General features: G+C 38.2%; 2 protein-coding genes across 8 annotated transcripts; both read right to left on the bottom strand.

Moving 5' to 3' along the window:
* Position 1: 1 nt before the first annotated feature.
* Positions 2–7803, bottom strand: LOC149013434 (uncharacterized). 7 transcript variants are annotated; one of them, XR_016173941.1, is made up of 4 exons: positions 7484–7803; positions 7220–7387; positions 2680–2754; positions 2–524 (listed from the first exon to the last, which is right to left on the bottom strand). XR_016173941.1 is itself a non-coding variant. In XM_089158612.1 (3 exons), exons 1-2 carry the CDS (start codon positions 7654–7656, stop codon positions 7237–7239), a joined length of 324 nt encoding a protein of 107 aa, XP_089014738.1. In that variant the 5' UTR covers positions 7657–7803; the 3' UTR covers positions 2–524; positions 7220–7236. The 7 variants fall into 7 exon arrangements, 3 of the variants coding, with proteins under 3 accessions (XP_089014738.1, XP_089014739.1, XP_089014740.1); XR_016173943.1 differs by having other exon boundaries at positions 7269–7387; XR_016173942.1 differs by lacking the exon at positions 2–524 and adding an exon at positions 554–872.
* A 919-nt stretch (positions 7804–8722) lies between these two features.
* On the bottom strand, positions 8723–19976 carry NOA1 (P-loop containing nucleoside triphosphate hydrolases superfamily protein). The gene is made up of 13 exons (XM_089158619.1): positions 19460–19976; positions 19132–19317; positions 17072–17158; positions 16893–16972; positions 14506–14587; positions 14204–14224; positions 12219–12264; positions 11925–12040; positions 11592–11705; positions 11408–11503; positions 11218–11307; positions 9866–9975; positions 8723–9446 (listed from the first exon to the last, which is right to left on the bottom strand). The coding sequence occupies exons 1-13, from the start codon at positions 19898–19900 to the stop codon at positions 9194–9196; spliced, it is 1722 nt and encodes a 573-aa protein (XP_089014745.1). The 5' UTR covers positions 19901–19976; the 3' UTR covers positions 8723–9193.
* Between the last annotated feature and the right edge of the window lie 1756 nt (positions 19977–21732).

The following is a 21732-nucleotide window of genomic DNA, read 5'->3' as shown; positions in this document are numbered from 1 at the left end:
TTTTTTTGAATGAGAATGGTAGGTTTATTATATGTGACTAACAATAAGAATTGCCAGGTTTTCCCAGTCTGCAAGTAGAAACACTAGAGGAAATTTTATACCGTATGTGTGGAAATGGAATAGAACTGATCACAATATACTTGATGCCCACGGCTAAACTGTAAATTTGTGAGCCGAGACTCCTGGATTTTTCAGTGCGAGGAATGCCAGAAGGCCTGCCTCAGGACTATTACAGGAAGGGAACACGAGAGAGCAGAAGCAGTTGAGCAATGAACAAACTGCATGCCTTACATAGCCGAATGCTAGGCCATACACAAGAAAAAAACAGTTCTTCTCTATCAAAAACTATTATTTCATCTCAGGATGGAGAAACATCAAAACCCATTTTCAGTACTCCAAAATGATTTTCAAAGCAGCTGTCGAGAAGGAACTACAAACGCCTTACATGTCTGAATGTGAGAGGATAAGTGTTGTAACTATGGCTATCTGCTAACACTGTCACCTTGGAACTGATAGACCGAGCTCTAATATCACAATCAAAAAAAACTTGAATTAGATAGTGCACCTGAGGAGCAATTGACCAAAATTCACATGCTATAGTCCTAACTACATTACAGATCAACCCCTTGTAGCAAGATGGATTGTCTACACTAACAAGCAAAGCAAAAACAAGGTTGAGCCAATAAAAAATTCCACATCATATTGGCCTATTTCCAACGAAATGGTAAAAAGATCAATTTGGCGAGACAAAGCTGAACAGCAAAAATAACTCTACACGGTTCATCGGTTTCGTGGATAAGGCATGCGCATGACAGCAAGGCCCACCTTCTAATACAGCATGAAGCAAACGATTCACGTACCATCAATTGCATCTGGGAAAAGAGCAATTTCTGTTACCATATTATTACTGTTAATCTATATACTTAGTATGCAACAGTTGAATGTGTGGAAACTGAGGCCGTAATTGGCATCTGCAATAAACTGAGGTACCCCACTTCGACCTGTCCCCCAGCAATTAGCAGTTGGAACTTGAAATCTGGGGTGTGATCTGGGACTCTATGAGGTGAGACAACCAAATGATGCAACAAAAATCACAAGGATGCAATCTCCCAAACTCATGGTACATCACACAGTATATTACTCAAACAATTTCGTTTTTATTTTGTTTTGTTGTTTTTCTGATGCAGCACAACCAGAACCAGAAGTTACTGTTCATGCTACAGTAACGTGAACAGTACCCTAGGAGATCATTCTTCGTATTTGGTGGGCCCAAGTCCAGCTTGCATGGAGATAAATTCAAATTTGGTGGGTCCAAAGTCCAGCTTGCAAGGAGATAAAATAGGAACTGTTTTCGTGGGAGTTTTAGAGATAATTTAAGATTTTGTTATTTATTTATTGAATAATTATGTAATTAGATTTTTAATTAGGGGGGATATCTAGGATCAATTTTCATCAATTTTAAATTCCTAAGAGTCCTACTATGATCAGTTTTTTTTGTTAATTTTAAATTACCAAGAATCCTACTATAGTTGTTTTCGTATTGAAGTATGTCTCTTTTATTATTTAAACACTTGTAATCAGGTTATTGAGGATGGAATAGAAAATATGAATTGAAGCTTTAGCTTTGTGCGTTTGCAGCATCCCCCTCTCTCTGTCTCTCTCTCTCCTCTTTTCTCCTTCTTCTTATATGTGTTCTTCTCCTTCTTCTCCTTCTTCAAGCTTGATTCTTCTCAGATATCTCCTTCTTCTCTATTCTGTCCCCCATTATTTTCTTTTCGAGATTGACCAATGCTACCAACTTGTGCATTTTCCATGGGAATACTCTTAAGACATGTGAAATAGAGACCAAAGAATCAAGTAGAGGCCAAAACTACATGAGCAGAAGGTTAGAGCTTGTGTTCTTTTTTTTTTTTTTTCTTCAATTAAGATTTCCATTTTGGCTTCTGTCATTGATATGCAACATCAAATTCCATGGTATCTATGGTATACTGCAATTTTCAAGGGCAATTTCAACAATATTCTCTTTGAGCTAAAAGAATGTCTACGTGCACACACAGCTAGTAATAATTGAGAGAAACAAGGGAAAAGAAAAAGGGAGGAACTCTGACAGATAATATATCTGAATGTATAGAAAATAAACGAAGTACTTCAAGGGAGAGTTTCATGTCCTTGGATTGCATTTTTCCAAGAGACAAACTTTTCTTTTGAGCTTTCAGGGAGGAAAGATGGACTCTGTTGTTTACTGCTACCTTTTCCTCCCTCTGCAAAGTTCAAGGGAAACTGTGCAATGGGGAAACTGCACTGTTTTTTCAACTATGTTTCTTTTTCCTTTACAGATAGCCAGACCCTTTTGGTATACATGGTCAAGAGGACTTTTCAGTGTCAGACAACTGATGAGAAGACACATCAATAAATTTCAACAGTAAAAAAGAATACACAGAATACCTTAAAGGTAAACTACCGAATAAAAAGGGCATACATTTTTTCATAAAGGCATACACCTAATATTGACCAAGGGGAAACATTAAATAAATATAAGAGTAGCAGATCTCCAAATGCACTCCTCTATTCCACCAAAAAAGAACTACTTCCACATTTCAAATTGTAAAGAAATTCTACATATTTTGGTAATATGAATTGGTAAATGCATAACTAGTCTAACTGTTAAGTGTTTCGTACTTGATGATGCTGTGAATCATGGTTTGCAGGTCAAAGCCCAATTCATCTCTGTCAAGCATTGGGAGATTCATGTGCCTGCACGAACCAAAGATATCTTAGGTTGGTCCCCAGAGATGGTGAAAGTGATGATGTCTAAAATTTACATAAGAAACCATCCCATTGCTTCTCCCTTTAATTAAGACAATTCTGTTCTCACATATTTAGACTGCACCTTACAAAAACACAACTCCTCAACAACATATAAATAAAATGATGGTCTCGTGAAGAATTGACCTTTCAACAGAGAAACATTTTCTCATCATTTACGAACATTGTTCAATTGACTTCAGGTCAAACTGAGAGCCATCAAAGGATAAACTAGGTTGTACAGGGAACCCTATTAGATTGAACAAAAAAACCACTGCAAAAAAGTGGATGCCCCTAAGAAGGAAAAAATGTAATACAATTAAGAAGCAAACAAGACCAGCAAGACAACAACATCCACTTACAAGCATAGCCGAAAAGCCACTTAACCCCCCCCCCCCCCCAAAAAAAAAGGGCCCAAAAACCAGACCTAACAAGGCATTCAAAGTTGGCTGAATACCCCAAGGGTATTTTGGTCATTCAAGCCCCCTTTTGGGGCTGAATATGGGTCTTGATAGAATCCCCTTGATCCAAGGGTCAAGGATCTATCTTTATTTTTTGTTTGAGTGGGTACTTTAAGAGTTACAATCCATTTAAGTTAGTGTTAAGTTGTTAGGATAGGGTTCCCTAACTTTAGGAACCTTTATCTTAAGGTAGTTCTATTTTTAGTTAAGTCCTAATTTAGTAAGTAATTGGATCCCAATTTGGAGCCACATGGGGATGGTTTGAGGGCATAGTCTTCTTCATGGATTTTCAGCTTGAGTTTATGAATGAAAATTGACTGAGAATTGACTTGTGAAGTCATGGGATTCCCCTTGGGACCTTGCGGCTGGGCTATAGTGTTCTTATTTTCAGTTTTGAGATCACTTTGTCTTCTGCAAGCTTCCAAGCATTCATTCTAGCATTCAAGCACTCAAGTTCTAGTTTAGTTCTGCAGATTCAGCCATCACCTTCAACCTTCAAGCCTTCAGCCCAGAATTATCAGGTAAGTAGAAGAGCCCCACCCCAACCTTAGCCCTTCCCCTCTCTGTCCCAAACCTTCTCAACCCCCTCTCCCCTCTTGTTTAAGCCTAGAGAAACCTACCTACCCCATCGCATATACCCTCAGCCCCTTCCTCATCAATTCCCTGCAGTTTAAGCCCCTTCCACCGGAGAGCCTTCCACCTCTCCTTCTTCTTCCCTCATTTTCAGATCCTAACCCAAGTAGGATTCCTCCTTTCCTTGTTCAGTTCTAACTGGTTCAACCCTTGTTAGAGTCACAATACCCTATAGAACCAAGTCCTAACCTCTGTTTGGGTCCATTTGGGTCAACTGGGTCTACTACTACTTAAATCTGACTTCTTCTAAACCGCTCCTGTCCCTTCTAATCCTTCCTAGGTCTAGAGGAATCCTCACCTTGAGACCATTAGCCCTTTTCCGTCATCTCCACTCATATCTCCTTTGGCTTCTCCACTTCCTTCTGGTTTGATCCATGGCATTCCATGGGTATCCTTTTCACTCTCTTCAGCCCTCGTGCTATCTATGAGTCTCGTATCCCCAAAACTACTCCCATCTCCACTTTCATTATTAATGGCTCTAGGCCCCCCTACAAGTTTAGGCTTCTCTCCCTCCCCTCCATGACTCCCCCCATGACCTCACTGTTTGGTCCCCTCACCACCCAAATATTTCTCCACCTCTTCTGGCTCGGAACCGCTTCAATCTCCCCCCTAGCCCTCCCTTATTTGGTTCAAAGGCCACATCCCCCGTCACCTCTCACCCTTTGGAGAGCCCTTAACCTTGCCCTCCCCACCCAATCCTTTCCCATTAGCTGCCACATTCTAGTTAGCCATAATTGTATCCTGTGTTGGAATGGTTCAGAGGACCTTGAACATCTTTACTCCATTTGCGATCGGATTGGGAAGCTAGTTTTCAGTGCCATTGTCCATCACCTGTGGTGGAAATGAAATCTCAAAAGATGGAAATCCATATCCTACTCTTTGGACTTGATTTGGAATGCCATCTATTTTGATGTTTCTGCTAGACTTCTTTCTATTCCCCACCCCGATTACTAATACCCCAATGAACAGGCTCAATTGTTGTTACCTAGCGCCTTAGCTCTTCTTTCCGGTCTCCTGCTTGAAGGCTGGTTCCCCCTCCCTCGGATTTTTATCCGCTCCAATTACTCGATCCTCCAGTTTCCTCCGGTTTCACGTTGATCTTTGACACGTGGTAAATTTCGATCTCATGGTTACAAACATTTCATTTTGGGTTGAAAGAACTTCCTCCTTCCGTTTTTCCTATTTAGGAGTTGCCGCTATTCTTCTTACCCAAATATTGAAGTTTTACCCCTTTCTCAACCGCAACTCCCACCGAACCTACTGAACCCTCCACCCCTCCCCTAGCGCCCAAGGCAATTGAAATACAGTCGAATCGAAGAAAACCCACAAGTGAAAACCTCATTCACATGAGAAGTAGTGAAAATCAAGCAACAACGTACTTCCTTTCCGAGCTTCATACACTCGTTTAGCCATGACAAATTGCTCCAACTAAACAGGAAAATAATCAAATATTGGGAATTTGAGGTCTTCCATCTTCTTCTCATCTAAAACCCCATCGAGTAAACTTCAAACCACAAAAAGAAAAAACCAAAAAAAGGGCTCTGCAAGTCATAGACTATACATAGTCGATTAAGTGGTAGTTCTTCGGGATTTGCCTGGGCTTTCTGCAGTCCCTATGATGCGAAATTCCGAAACGCACGCACAGAGAGAAGAGAAATGTCCCTTCCCCGAGTCCCCTTCGTCTCCTTCCTTGTTTTTCTTTTTCCTTCTAATTGCACCTGAGGTCAAATAGGTTCTAGCCTCAAATGGAAGAACAACAGCGGCTACCAACTTGAAAAGGAAAAACGGAAGGAGGAAGTTCGTTCAACCCAAAATGAAATGTTTGTAACCGTGAGATCGGAATTTACCACGTGTCAAAGATCGAACGGGAAACCAGAGGAAACTAGAGGATCGAGGAACTGGAGAGGATAAAAATCCCCCTCCCTCCCCAAACTTTTGTTTCCCGCCTTTTGTACATTCTTAATTCTTTGTTTTTAATTTAACTATTTACTCATCCAAATAAATAATTTAAAAAAAAAAAAGGTCTTAACCTCAATTTCCCTAAACCAGCACTCTTTTCTAAATTTTGAAATTTCTGCACTTCATCTTCTACAATTGAAAGTTGCAGAATTTTGATAAATTCCAGAAAAATTCTAAAACATCTCAAACATCCCTACATACCTGAATCAGTTCTGAACTGCAGAATAGTACATCCTTAGTGCTAAACTGCAGCACAGCAGCCCAAATTCTCAAAATCCTAGCTGAATCTCAATTGCCCTAGGACTTGGATTTTCAAATCTGAATTTTGAAACACAGTAAATTTCAGATCTAATTTACCATACCCAGCAGCCTTACAAACCTTAAAACCCTAGCCAAAGCATCTAGAAACCCAAATTGTGTGTTGGTTCCTGTTTAGAAGATCCTGAAAAGCTAACTCAAAACCCTGGGTTACATCAAACTATCAAAGACTGGGAACCCATTGCCTGAAAGTCTGAAGAGAGAGCAGAGTAACTAATGCCGGTCTAAACAACAAACACTTTTTAATCAACACTCAAAAAGAGACTCCAAGCATTTGAAGAACCTGGATTGCCAAGAAGGATGCTATCGAGATGAGATTAACAGAGTACACCACAAAGACTGGGAACCCATTGCCTAGAAGTTTGAGTAGAGAGCAGAGTACCCAATGCCTACAAGTTTGAAGGGAGAGCAGAGATAATCTTTCCTCTTATGCAATTATGCATGAGACCTATGCATCTTCCCTAGAAATATCCAAAGTTGAAACCCACCAAGTAGTCTCAACAATGGTGGAGCCTATAAATTCTTAAGGAGATTACCAGAACCTAGAAGTCCTCGTCTGCCTCTTTCTCCCAAGTTCTCCATTAGCCTTCTCCCGATACTAGTGGACCCTGACAGCCAACTCCCTAGGAAAACAATAATCTAAACAGAATACAACCAAGAAGTTCAGTAAACGGGATGGTTCCACATACAACCTAGTCCCTTTGACAAATACGGGAGATTACTGTCGCACTTCATGATTCTTGTTAGAGCTACCATAATTCATTCTTAGGAAATGGGATGCAACACATCAGAGAAACTGGGTCCTTTGCCAATTATAATTTAAGAATATTGTTTAGAATCTCAGCTTCAATGCTGTGTTCTTCATATCCAAAACAACCTCCCTCCAAAAGAACGCCAACAAATACTTATCAGAGGTGTCATTTCAGTTAGCCCAAAATTTTGCTTACCCATTAGTCATGGCACAAAAGGACATTCACAGAAACAGAAATGGGGCAGGATCGATCAATTCCTGATAAAGCGTAGTAATTGAAGCAGCTACTCACACGCAAACCAAAAAACATTAGGGTCCGGGAAAGCTACGGTAGAGGGTACCCTGTGAGAGAGCTCGGCAACTCCTCGAGTTCGTGCTGAGACAAGATGTAAGCTTCGCAACGGCAACGGCGCTGTGGAGAGGCAACAGAGACTGCGCGCCTCCAAGTTCCACGGGAGATCTTATGTACAAAAGACCAAATAGACCACAATTAGCATACACCAGACGGATCAATATCCAACAAGATAAATATTAACAAGAAGGAATTGCAAGTGACCTTTTCAACACGGAGAACCGACGACTAGAAGCTGTACAGTTTGAGAAAGGGATTCTTGAAGCTGATGCGGTTGAAGACGCTCCAATTGATGACGTTCGAATATTTGATTCAATGGCGGACTTGAAGCCCGGAAGAGCCGTTCTTCTGATAAATCTACCGCACGCAGACGCCATGGTAAGACAAGAATCCGCACGGTTTTAAAAAAATCTTCGATTGCAAGTGAAGCTGCAGGCTTTCGTTCCTTTGCTAGGGTTTTTATTTGTTAGGGGTTTAAGCCTTTATTAATTTATACTTTCCGGTATGAGATTTAAAGGGGTGGACAACACTCTTTTTTTTACTTCTTCTGAGAAGACTCCAGTTGCTGTGGAAATGACTTGAACCAAAACAAAGAAAAAAAAATGGTCTGGAAGTGAAACGAATTCAAATAGTACAAACGGAGGTTGGACCGTTGGATCCCCTCCAATCTTTCTCATCTTAAGTTCCCTCCATGATCCAACGGTTTGAGCTGCTATAATATGGTATCTAAGGACAACCCTTGTCATTTTAGATCAGGAGAAGCGGCTGTAAGAGTGTTTACCCCAAAAAAAAAAAAAAAAAAGAAGCGGCTGTAAGAGTGAACCATGACTGAACCAGAAAAGTTTAAAAGGTGATAGTCAAACCGGCCTTGCTCGGTTCATTTGAGTTTTGAGACCACGGTCTTGCACAATTACAATTCAATTCCATGTTATTTTTGGTTACCCTTAATGTCAGTATCACCCAAAAACAAGATATAAATACCAGTCAAATTCTTTATCAACCAACATATAATTTCTTTTAAAGACTCAAACACCTCTCTTATATTTGAAAATTCGACATTAATCCAATGTATTATTCTTTTTAATCTAAAATTCATTGGCCTATGCACACATCGACTATATCCTCAAGCGAGCTTTTATATAATTAATATAGACAGAACTTTGCCCTTGACCGTGAAAAAATTCAAATTTTAACCTCTTACATCACATGAAACCCTTTTTAACATAATAAAAATCTGAAATTTTATAATTTAACCCTAATTTTGTGTTTCCTTTTCTTCTAATTCCAGTGCCATGGTTTATCTTTTTCCATCTCTTTCTGTTTTAATAGATTTTTTTTTTAACTAATTTTTTTCTTCTTCAAACCCTTTTTAACATAATAATAATCTAAAATTTTATAATTTTATCCTAATTTTGTGTTCCCTTTTCTTCTAATTCCACTGCCATAACTTATATTTTCCCACCTCTTTCTAAATTTGAAACTAGCTTAACAGACATCTTGAATCTTGATTACATCCTTAGAGGGAAAGAAGATAGTACGAACGAAACTTTGCCCTTGGCCCAAAAGAAATGTGAACTCTTAACCTCAGTACTATGGACAGTCTTTGCCAAAGCCAACCCCCTTGAGTTTCTCTACCTATAGTTTCAAATACTCCCTCTCGATGACCAATTCTAACACAGCATTGAGCTTCATGTGCATCCTCGACGACACCTCTCCTCTGGCCTTCGGAAGAGACACCACCTTGTGACAGCTAAAAGGGATAAACCCTCGCAGTTCAACTTCAGCTGAAGGGAACCATGAAATGTCTCGCTGAAAACTGAACTGACCCGTAAAAGTTTACAAATGAACATTCAAAGAGAAGCAATGATGCCAAAAGTGATTTATACAACATCGGAAAGTACAGATTTGATCACATCAAAAATACCATTTGGGCCTCAATTCCTCTTCCTTCTCTGTCAACTCTCTGTACTCATACCACTCTCCTCCAGCCTTGCCCACAGGGATAGGTGGCCGGACAAAAATCTCAACTGGCTTTGGAACATGAACAGCCAAATGCAACTCTTCTATATATTCCTCAGGACTAGATAAATCGGAACCTTCAAGCTGTTTGTATATTGGCTCCACAGTAAACCAACCTAGACCTGAGATAGCAACATCACATGCAGGCCTGACATATAGTAAGAAACAAGTAAGATTACAGCTAGTTTTCAATCAAAAAGAAAAGATTAAACACTAATTTGGTATAATGAAGATCTCAAGCAGAAACTTTCAATGGTATGTCCTTAAAAGAAATCATATTTCAAAAACTACAACCACCATTAATTGTTGGTTAATTAAGATTATGATGCTTGCTAGACAGGAAACTATCAACGGATCACTAGCAAGATCCTTTGTCACAAAACCTGACTTAAACACACTTCCATGACCAACAACTCAGAAATCTGTTGGTTGACCCAAAAAAAAGAGAAATATGTGTTGATCATAAGTTCTTAACAACAAAAATAGCCATCTCCATGCAGGTCAGCCAACTTGAGGAGGAAAAAATAAGACTTCTGCAGCAAAAAATGTGAGTTGGTTAAATCATACCTCTTCTGATCTTCAAATTTAATCTTCAATTCTTGTATTGTTTGAAGTCCAGCCCAATTGTTAGCACTTTGTTTGACAGTTGGCGGTGTCAACAGACCTCCGACTTCCCGCTGCAACAATCAAAGCATATTGAGATGTCCATTTGTATACCCATTAGTATGAGAATATAAAATGGCATTTATCTACTTAAAAAGCAAACAATCTACGCATGCTATTGCAGTTCAATGTGTAAATAATTACGATTTAAATGCTCTAGTTCCCGATTTTTCTCAAGATCAATAATGCCAAGAGATTTGATAGAAGGGAGGGGGGGGGAAAAAAACCCATACCGAACACACAAAATGCACAAGAAAACTTATCATTACAATGCGATATTATCATTACCATCGAAAAACACAGTAATCTTTCATTCATTCTTATTCATATCCATAAAGAGAATCAACTACTGGATTAGCTAGTATCCTCATTTCTATAATTTCAATAACCTGTACTGCAGAAAGGAAAGTGATGTTCCCCTCCCAAGTGGTGCCTTGCCAGAGGTTGCACAAGGGAAAGGAGATGAGTTAAAGAAAGAGTTTCAGATAATACGCATACATGGCCACAACCAAAGACGCCAGAAGGAAAAAGAAAAGGAGTTAGTCAATTAAGTTAGGGAACTGGCACACTGGGTGGACACTATATACCTAAGAACCTAACTAAACTGAATTATAAATTAAAAGGTGGGAAATGAAAATTAATAAAAATTGTCCTTTATTGACCCCAAAAGATGCATGTGAAGGTCATCACTATTTTTCATGACTGTGTGGATGCCAAGTAAATACACAAGATCAAGCAATGCATGAAATGAACAAGACTAGAGGCTTGCAGACTAAAACTCATGACTTCCTGAAACTATCCAAACAGACAAATTTTTTAATTATGGAAAACTCATTCCCAACAAAATTCATCATAAAGCTTGCATTCCAGAGAATCATGTCATGACACAATAAGCACATGAAATAATCTCAAAATAATTCACTTCCACCTTCAGGAAAATCAGAATTAGTTTTATGCCAGCAACCACCTACACATGGAAAAGTTGTTGAACAAGACCAAAGGAAGAAGAAAAAGCTTTCTTGACAAATAAAATACAGAATATTAGTCCGTAGATTATGTTGGTAGCACAGGCACAGTTGCTCCAATTATATTGACTACAGGACTTTTCAAGCAAAACAGCCAGGACATACTCCCAAACATCTTAGCTTAAGAGAAAAATAAAAAGAACTATTAATCTTGATGAAACACAAGTAAATCAACAAACTAGATCATAGTTTAATGCCTAAATAAAACCATAGAAAGAATAATAACCTTACCTGATAGAAGTCACTTGCTTCAACCGTAGGTACCATATGAATCTGCAGTGCCTTGGGTCCAAAAAATGTCAAACATGTTGAAGGGTGAACCTGAAATTGCTTACATCATAAGTTTGCAACTGTAGCACAACAAAGAAAAACTGCACAAAAACCCCAGCTATAAAATAATATCTAGTTTTCTAACAGAAACCTTTAGGACATCAATTCTGACAAGACCTCCCCAAAATAGTGAGAATCCGTTCAAGTTATTCCCTTTGATGTCACCATTTCTCTCATGAGAAGTAACCTGAATATTACAATTACAATAATAATAAAAGTAAAGCTCTTTGACCATATTTAAGGATTCGGGAAAAAGGTGAAAAAGGAAAACATACAGGGAATGATTGACCCCTAAGACGACTACGAGGAGCAAGGGCAGGTAGATCTTCTGAATGGACAACTGCTGCTTGCCTATGGTGGAGATGCACTCCAGGTGTGTCAAACAATTTCTGAAGTATCAAAGAAACAGTTGTCATGGTTGGAGTGTTAGGAAGAAAACATATAATCAAGCATTATTATACGGTTATACAGAGGATATGTTGATCTTGTGAGATCTGAAGACATAACTGTGAACACACAAGCAAGAATAGAAACATGGAGCGAAAAGTAATCAGTAAGCAGAAAACATATTCACCACCACGTTTCAATATTTAGATAAAAGAACATACCCCTCCAGGGAAAGCATCAATCTGGATTGGGCCTAAGGTAGTTCCAGGAACAGCAGACTGGATTGGTTTGTATTTTCGTGCTGCTGCAGCTACTGGATCCTTTTCTGCCATCATCTCTATATGTGCGCGCGCAGGGGGGGGGAGTAATAGGATGTAAATACAAAGGCTGACAATTACATTTTCCTTTTTTCCTTATTGATACTTCGCGGCTTTCCAAGGGGAGAGACTTTTAGTAACTAAAATACTGTAACTGAAATAGTAGTTTCTAGAGAGTATAAGCTGAACAATACTTACTCAAGAAAGCATTAATGAATGCCGATTTTCCAACATTAGCCGACCCCTGTAATGACCATGAATAAGATTCCTATATATACCATACAACAGACAAGCACAGAACAAGTTGAAAGAGGCTTCAACCACAGCTAAATCGTGTAACAAGGAGACATTCAATTTGACCATAAGCAAACACTAGGGGAAAAAAAAGAAAGAAAGAAAGTGAATAAAAGGAAATACTATGGGCAAAAGTTTCATCTAAAAGCCTGAAGGGGTTAAGTGCCAATTGTATCATTAGGATTTAGGAAGCTCATCATATTTCCTTGAGAAGGGGAAAAAGAAAGGCACCTAGTTTTCAAGGGTAGAACTGCAGCAGGATCATCTACATATCATAAATCAATACATGTGAGGATGATTATGTTAATTTAAGTTTATTATCTGTTTATTATGTAAAGATATTACATATTTACATGACCTGTCCAGTGTGTGAATCCCAAGTTTCATACACGAAAGATACAGGATGTGAATTTAAGTCAAATACCAGATTTTACTTTGCAATTCAAGTATACAAACTTCAAAAGAACAACTAAAAGCAGCATAAAAAATTCATTCAATATTCAAGCATACCACAAATAAAGAGCAGCTGTGCTGAGAAACTCCACCCCAGTCTTGCAACAGGTTTGAATTACTTCACACAAGACCTACTGCCCTGGCGGAGGCGTTGGGGTTCACCTTCTTTTCTTTTCATTTCTTTTTAAGACAGATGTTATTAAGGAAAAGAACAAGATAGAGACACCAGAGGAGTAAATGCTTTACTCACAAAATTTCATGTTCTTTACCCTCTCTGCTCAATGACTGACACTCTTAGCAAAATTTTGATACACAATTATGAGACTGCAAGTTATTTTATACAAAATATACAACCAATAATAGAGTAAAAGCTCCAAGACATCCCAATTCTTCAACCCAAGAGATGTGTTAAAGAAACCAATATTGATAGCTCAGCTTCCAAACCATATAGTTGAACCACTTTAAGATTGGAAAATTCTTTGGGGGATCCATTGAAAATGCAGTAGCTTCCCAACTTGTTACAAGATACAGTATCCCAAGAAACATGAAGCACTCCCTGGAAACCAAAGCACCTTTAATGACCATATTCTTAAGCATGTCCAATTTATTACTCGAAATATGAAGATGCAACCTAGAAAAATGAAAAAGCACCTACATCCTCTAAATATCCCTAGCTAAAGAAGAACCCAATATTGCCTTGTGAGCTGCTAGACCCCAGCAAGTTGTGTTGATAACCTAGAATATACAAACACACCTGGGCATTGAAACTTTGCCACAGAATGATGTGGACAAGTAGACAAAACTGTAAGAGACACACAGAGTTGTCATGGCACCTAGGCGACCCAAAGAATTGGAGGGGCAAAAAATCAAGTCGACCAACACTCAACTAAAGCACTTGGGCGACTAGGCGTTGGCAACTACAAAGGGAACACAAAATAATCGCATTCTCATGAAACTGGCATCCTATTAATTTACCCTTTGTCTTTTGAAAAACAGAACGACCTCAAATGAAAACCAGTAAAACTTTTGTTTTTCGTCATAAAAACAAGTATAGTTACTATGCTGACTACCAAAAGTAGAAATACAAAACAAACACTCAAATATGCTAAAAGTATTCAATAAGCGAATCTCAGATGATGAAGATTGCAGGAGCAAACAAATGCAAAATGTGGCACAATGATTGGTTAAAGAAATATCATTTGATGTCCATCGATACCCACCCCCCCCCCCCCAAAAAAAAAAAGAGGTGGGGGGGGGGGGAAGAAATGAGCATCTCTACACCATGCTGCATGTAAAAAAAAGCAACAGAAGAATCTGAAAATGAAGCCAAATGCCATGAAATCTGGAAACAATAACACCAGCAACAACGAGAATTTATAGACAAAAAAATACTTTGCACATTAACTCCAAGCTTTGCAATTCAGGAACCTACTGACCAGGATGTAGACATCTCGACCCTGCATAGAAAATTTTACTGTCAGTATCAGAGACTCGGGAATGATACTGTTCAATGTCAAGATACAGGTATACATTAAGCCATCAAAACTAAGAAAAAAAAATCAGGAGATTCATGAATCCTGAAATCCCTATCCCCCAACCCGAGGTAAGAAAAATACTGAAATTTTAAATAAAACATAAAAAGCATACGCTGCAAACGAATAATAAAATTGATGGCAGATAAAGTGTCAAAGTTTTTGAGGTGATTATTAAGAATTCAAATACCGATAAATTAATGAACCTTTTTCTCCTTTTGAATCTCTGAAGCGACTCCAGCAATCCCCACCAAAGATTTTGAACTAGTCAAGTGAACACTGAGAACACTGTAAAGAATGATATACTTAGGCTGCAAAGCTTTTGTTGGTCAAAGAATAACATCTGAACCTCAGTATACATGTTTACAGAAAACAAAGCCAAAAAAGATTTAACAAATATCTGTCAATATAGCTTGTGATATCAATATTTTACCTTTTTAACGTTTTGATAGGACATGAATGTTAAAGTTTTGAACAGGATTTGATTTTCATACAACTCAGTAGTTCCACCCAAGGATTTTTTGGGAAATTTCTAAACATGACTCCACCTAGCAGGACTGGATAAATGTATAATAGTGCATCTTTTAAAAGAAATATGCAATAGTGCAATGCACATTGAAATGTATAAATTATGTTCTAGCTTTTGCAGAGTATCAAACATTTATATGTATACCTAGGAATGGTAACTATGATGGTCCAAATATGTAACTGAGAGAGGGGGGCTGCTGAGTTAATGACCCTTAAAAAAATTATGTTACAAAAAACCACACACAATTTTTTTTGGCTTGCAGCAAAACAGATGGGATGGCACTGATCTTTAGACACAATAGTTAGTGCCTTGTAACAAATCCAACACACAATACGATGCAGCATCTTGCCTCTCTACTACATACATTCAAGAACATGTAGCAAAGTCTACCCACTGGGAACAACAAGCAGGCATCCAACACACTCCAAATATGTCCACACAATCAGATCACAGGAACAGAATTTTTACGTGATTCAGCAATTCGCCAATGTCCACAGGGCAATGCCCTAAAAAGGCTTTGTACATTGCTCAGTACCCTAAAAAGGCTTTGTACATTGCTCAGTACAGTACCAATATTATAATCACTACAACAAACAAGGAACACTTAATGCTACCACACACTTGATAGCAATCACAAGGATACTTAAAAGTAATAAACTAAACCCGCTGTTGTCATCTCTCTCTGATTCCCGAGCAATTGATTGGGAAAAGGACTCAAAAATTGATATTTTTATGTTTAGAACTTCCACATTGGCTTGACTCTTGATGCACTGCAAAGCCGACTAATAGGACTGGAGTTGTTTAGTTAGCTATAAGTAATTCTCCATCAAAGACAACTCAAATATGTTATGAAGTTTTTGTAACATGCAAATCTCCCTATAAATCACCAGACTTCATCTTCAAGCTTTGCGTCCTCCCAGTCTCCTTCCACCTTATCTTGCCAACTATCTAACCCATGACATACACATTTGTGAGTCTCTGTTGGCTCTAAAAGGACAAAGATATTGCCCATAATGACAACATTCTCTACCTATTGTCATGCTACGCACCAAACAAACAGAGAGAGAGAAGGGGGGAGACCCACTTTTAACTACACTTTTTCAATACTTGGTAGTGTTTTCTTGTCTATGTGGATTTGAGTTAAAATAACTGGTATAAATCATTATTCAAGCTCTAATTGATTCTCTACTCACATAGATGATGTAGAAAAGATTTTTGAAGAATTTCTGGATATGAATTAACTACACAAATTCAAAGCACCATAACCAATGACTCGGTCAGAATTATAAGAGCCAGGATACCTATTCAGAAACAACAAAAATGCTCTATATCCTGTCCAAGTAACTTGAGTGTACAAGGCCTCTAAAGTAATGTGTGCTTTCCAATCTTATGTTGTTCGTTACTTTATTTCAGTTCAATTTCCCGCAATCTGACTTTCTAGTACAAAGGTTAACTTGGATGAAACACAGGCATCCTGAAGTTTATGGTGAATTCAGTTTCTTTACTCAAGGTTGGCTTGTACAAAATATAGGCATCCTGAAGTTTATGATCAATTCCGTATATTTGCACTTCTTCCCCCTGGGAAACTAAGGTTTTCTTTACCTTTTGGGTTGGCGGATCATGTGCTAGAGTGATATCTAACCCCCATAAGCTTTCTACTGCATTAAAAAACATATCTTTTTTTTTTTGTCTTCTCTGCTCACAAGCTCGATTAGAACAAAGAGGGCCGATGGTAAGGAGGTGGATTGTGTCCTTGTGTTGTCCCTGTTCAAATCTTTAGCATTGCAACATCCTATTTGGTTACAGATAACTGTGCATAGCTAGTACATATTACAAGAACATCTTACCAAAAGACCACATGGGATAAATGAATACTGTATCAAAATGAGAAATGATGCAGTACAGGATTCAGACTTGTGAGTAAACTTTCAGTTAAGAGCACTCCCTGATTGAAAAAGCTTAAGCTCTGTCACATGTAAAGTTTCTTAAAACATTCCACTCGTGCCCTGAGACAGTGTGTTCAATATGCAAACAAAAGGCCTATGTAACAAGCAGAATACTTACTTAAGTTTCTTCTTCATGGTCGCTTCAACAACCCAATCACCAATGCAATTTAAATCAGTCCCCTTAGGAAGGAGATCAACCTTGATGAAAATGAAAGATAAAATCATGGCAATGTCTTGCTTGGAGAAACAAGAAGAAAACAACATAAGGGATATAAGTTCCACAAATGGAGAGAATACCTTAGTTACAACTAATATAATTGGATTTGCACCAGCAAGATCACGAATGCGTGTCAAGAAACTGCCATTAAAGTCAACAATATCAACCTACATATCATGATACACAAGAAGACATCAATATTTACATTAATAAATTGGACCTGAAGTCAGGCATCATCAATATAGCAAGTTTACTTGAACTATTTTTGAGAAGGAAAAAACAACAGTAAAATAGAACAATAGGATTCCCATACAGATGATAGTAGAAAGACATAAAGGCATAGGTAATCCTTTAAAGACTTCAGACAAAGCAGTAGTACAGGATTCATTCAATATTTCCGAGAAACTCCCCCCCAAAAAAAAAAAAAAAAAAAAAGAAATCAGAACTTAAAATTATCAAATAGAAAGACCCGTGACGAGTTTCATACATAACCCGTTAATGGAGAGGGGAAAAGTATAGTCATGGATGAAGTGACACTCTTAACTTGTAATTCAATAACCTTTATTGATCAATATGATAACCTTTATGGTTGATCAATGCATTTCTACTCAGTATACACTATAATTCATTAATAACAGGCTATTTAAGTTTGATACATGAACCACCCAGAAGGAAAATGAGTCAGTGTTATTGCCATTCTTTACATAAATCTTGATGAAAAAGAGGACAATGCTTGGACTATACTGGTAATTAAATGTCACTGATGCATATAAACTACTAGAAGACAAATTAGAAACAGGGAGAAGGGTATAGACTTGCTGATCGATTTTCTTATCATGCTCTTCAAATAAGAAAGGAGTATTCTGATATCAATGTCAACTTAACACAAAATCAAAGTCATTTTTCACGTTCTTACAAGTCATGCTTAGCTCGCTTGCATGGTATGTAAACTTTTTATACCATCAGGTATCAATATAAATAGAAAAAGGGCATCCCTGAGGTCTTGAACTACGTAATCAGAGTTTCCTGTTGACAATTCCCAACAAAACCTGAAAATCTTCATTGGAGCCAGAGGTCTAATCTAAGACATCTTGTATCCATTTCAAACACCAAAGCCTATATCTTTGTGGCTGACACATAAGTCAAAATTTATTTAAATCAACAAAGAACTGAGTCTGCCTCCACCCATGGCGAATAGGATCCCATTCACTGAGGTGCAAGAGAAGGAATGAAGGGTTTGGTCAAACTTGAAGCAAGCATTAGTCATTCATCCTCTATCAGAATGCAAAGGGTTAAGATATATGGGCTGTTAAGCTAAAGCCCCTACATCGTTACCTAGATGAGTCAGCGAGCGACAGGAGTTGAAGACATCACGCTGAAGGTAGCCGTTCAGGCCACCCACTAGGAACATCCAACAGTTGGGAAAATAATAAAACCTGATTGGGATCTGTGAAACCTTATGATCATGGATGAACCATCCTCCATTGTTGGAGCAAAACTTTGTCCAAGAACAAGACTATTATGACAAGTAAATTATGGGAATGCCAACTTACATAAAATATCTATATCTAAATTTGGATATTGATTTATTTAACTGTAACCTATTAACTTTTGTGAATGACTTTACATGTCAGCCCTCACTCGTTCTCTTCGACAAATGTTCAACATGTGAAGCACCAGATTGTTTATCATAACGAGCCTGCATTGGCAATAGGATTAAAAATCAAGTAAATAGCTTTTCAATGGGTTTGTATGTCTATAATCCATCCCCCCACCCCACCCCCAATACTTCTCATTACACCACAAGAACAATAAATAATTCCATCGTAAAAACACTAACAAAAAAAACAAAAGATTATTTTCACATGATTTCACTCAACATGAATGCAAACCCTTAACAATTATGGTGTCTTACTAAGCAATTATAATAGACTAGAACTATTCATTAAATCAACAATGGCATTGACACCTGCACCATGTTTTTGATCAGGGAGACGGCCCGAGGGGGAACACAAGAAGCCAAACCTCAGAAAATTTGGTTAAAAGTTGCTAATTCTTGTGGACGTAAGTAGATAAATAAGCATTCTCATCGTAGACCTCACTGAAAATCATAAAAATCAAAACATATCCCACGTCTTACCAATTTAACTATCAAAGCCTTCTCATGGCGTAAATGGGATAACTTATCTCGAAGCTCCTCCGCCGAAACAAACTGCTTACCTCCAGAATAACCACCATGTCCTCCAACAGCAGTTACCATATGTCCATGGGAAAGTAATCGACACCTTCCACAAAGAACAGTTCTAAGTTGCCGGTGCTTTTTCTTCTGCAGGCAAGGATAAGCATTTGAAAGCAATGGTTAGTAACTCTTCAAATTGATCGTGTACAACACTCTAAGTCATAAAACCAGCAACTAAAATACGAAATCCTAAAACTTTTACGAGTAAATGATGAACAATATCTCGTACCAATTCGAAGGTCTCGGGATCGACATAACCTGGGGCATCAACTTCTGAGGTTTGCAGTGGAGCACCACAGCCATAGCAACAAGCAATGGCAGAAGAAAGCTTTGGACCAGTATTCGACTTCTTCACCTTTTTCCTCTTCTTCTTTTCCGAATCAAGAACGAACGCAGCGGCTGCCATGGATTGCTGACGTTCCAGAAATATCTGCCCACGGGTCGCCGCAGCCGCACCAGTTCCTCCGGGTTCAATGATAGTAGGGGAGGCATGAGGTTCGGAGATTTGTCTCTGTCGTTGTGTCTCGGATTCTGTGGTTTTACAGGTGATAATAGTATGTTTGTGAGGGTGAGTCTTGAACACAAGATATGGAACTGGGCTTCCGATTTTGCGGGAAAAGGAGAGAGGAGATGACGAGAGGGAGGATGAGAAGATGGAATTGGGCGCCATTGATGGCCGTCGCGGGAGCTCTATCAGTTCGATTAATCCTGTAAGGTCACAGTTAAGGGTGTTTCAATTCACACGTGTGCCATTTACTGAAAGTCGAACCGTGTCGTTTAGACCATGGTCGTCAGCACATATAAATCTAATGGTTATAAATGAAAATGTTGGGATGTAAATGTAAATATAAATTTTTTATTTTACAAAATCTCAACTAATTCCTTGAAATTTACAAAAGCAACTCCCTGGTATTAATTGACTGAAATGCATTCAATTTAGGGCTTTTCGATCCAGATCTCAATCGATTTAGGGCTTTTTGATCCAGATCTCACTGATGTACCTCTTCACACGGTGGCGATAGAAAAGCTCGTCTTGTTCATCGCCGAATGAATCAGTGGCATCAGACGAAGATTATCACCACTTTCGATCCGCTGGGAGGAGGCTGTTTCTTTGGCTTGTTAAGCTATTCTTTTCATCTTCTTTTTTGGGTCTCACTATATCTTTCTTCCATCTTTTTTGTTTCAATGCAAGAAGAATCTGTGCAATAAATGAATCAAAGTGTATTATTTTCTATCAAATTCACTGAATACACGTGTAACTAAGAAAGTAGTTTAAGATGGAGATGAAGATAAAGAAACTTCAATGAATTTTAATGGAGAAGAAATCCCCAAACATTGAAACTCCCGACTTGCAGGGAATGGAAAGCGAATTAATATGACGGATTTCAGGCAAAGTGGAGCAGCTTTTTTTGCAAATAGAGCAGGAAGAAAGCGTTCGTTCGAAGAATCTCAACAGACACCAGTCGAGTGAACACCAGGGGCTGTTTTTGTAAATTTTAAAAAGTTAAGTTGAGATTTTGTAAAATAAAAAAGTTGTATTTACACTTGCATTTCTGTAGTTTCATTTTCAACCATTGGATTCACATCTTTACACGTGGCTCGATCACAGCCGCGGCTACCGCTAATAAAAATCCATGTCATGCGGGATTTGCTTCTTGGGTCGGATGCATTTCGGTCGAAATTTCGATCTTGATCATTAAAATTCAACAGTCGTGATTCAATTTCGACAATGATCCGAAATCTCGACTTGACAATCATACGTAACCATGCAAAATTAGTCATGCAGTGTCAATATGACATTTTCTCTTTTTTAAATGAATGAGAAAATATGTGTATATTAATAATCCTGAGAAAAAACATACCAAACTAACAAGCCAAGGAGCAAAAAATTGCCAAACCATGGGTGGAGCTATGGTTTCACATTGAGAAGGGTCCCAAGTACCGAAATTTCACACAAATGTAGTAAAATTTATATTCATTCTCTTTATAGTTAACAATTTATCCGATCAAATACCAAAATATTGATATTTCACGCATAGAAAGAGGTTTATACGATAAAATTTTAAAATTTCAAGAAGGGGAGAGGAAACATTTTGAAAAGGAGAGGGGGTGGACAAGTACTTATATTTAACACATGGATAGATTGAGAAGTAAATGATTAACCAAAAAAAAAAGGATAGAGAATCAAATGAGATTTTCAAAAAAATTAGTTTTGGAGGGGAGGGAGTCCTTAGCCCCGGGACCTAATATAGCTTCACCACTGGGCCAAACCATCGGACATGATTTGGCAAGGCCATCAAAACTAGTGAGTTAACGAAGCTAAAAGAACATTACATCTTGAACACATGAAACATAATAATACATCAACATAACATAACTAAAGCTGTGCCAGACACTTTCCAAACCGTTAGTGATTGTGCAACTAACTAATCACCATAATCTTCCACTGGTACTACTAACGATCAAGCTTCATGTGACCAAATCTTTATCGATAAGGATTTT

The sequence above is a fragment of the Hakea prostrata genome, chromosome 6 (genome assembly GCF_041222555.1).
Source record: "Hakea prostrata isolate BN-2017 chromosome 6, UWA_Hpros_2, whole genome shotgun sequence".
Taxonomy (NCBI): Eukaryota; Viridiplantae; Streptophyta; class Magnoliopsida; order Proteales; family Proteaceae; genus Hakea; species Hakea prostrata.
The sequence above is the reverse complement of the archived record's forward strand: the minus strand, read 5'-3'. Positions and strand labels throughout refer to the sequence as shown.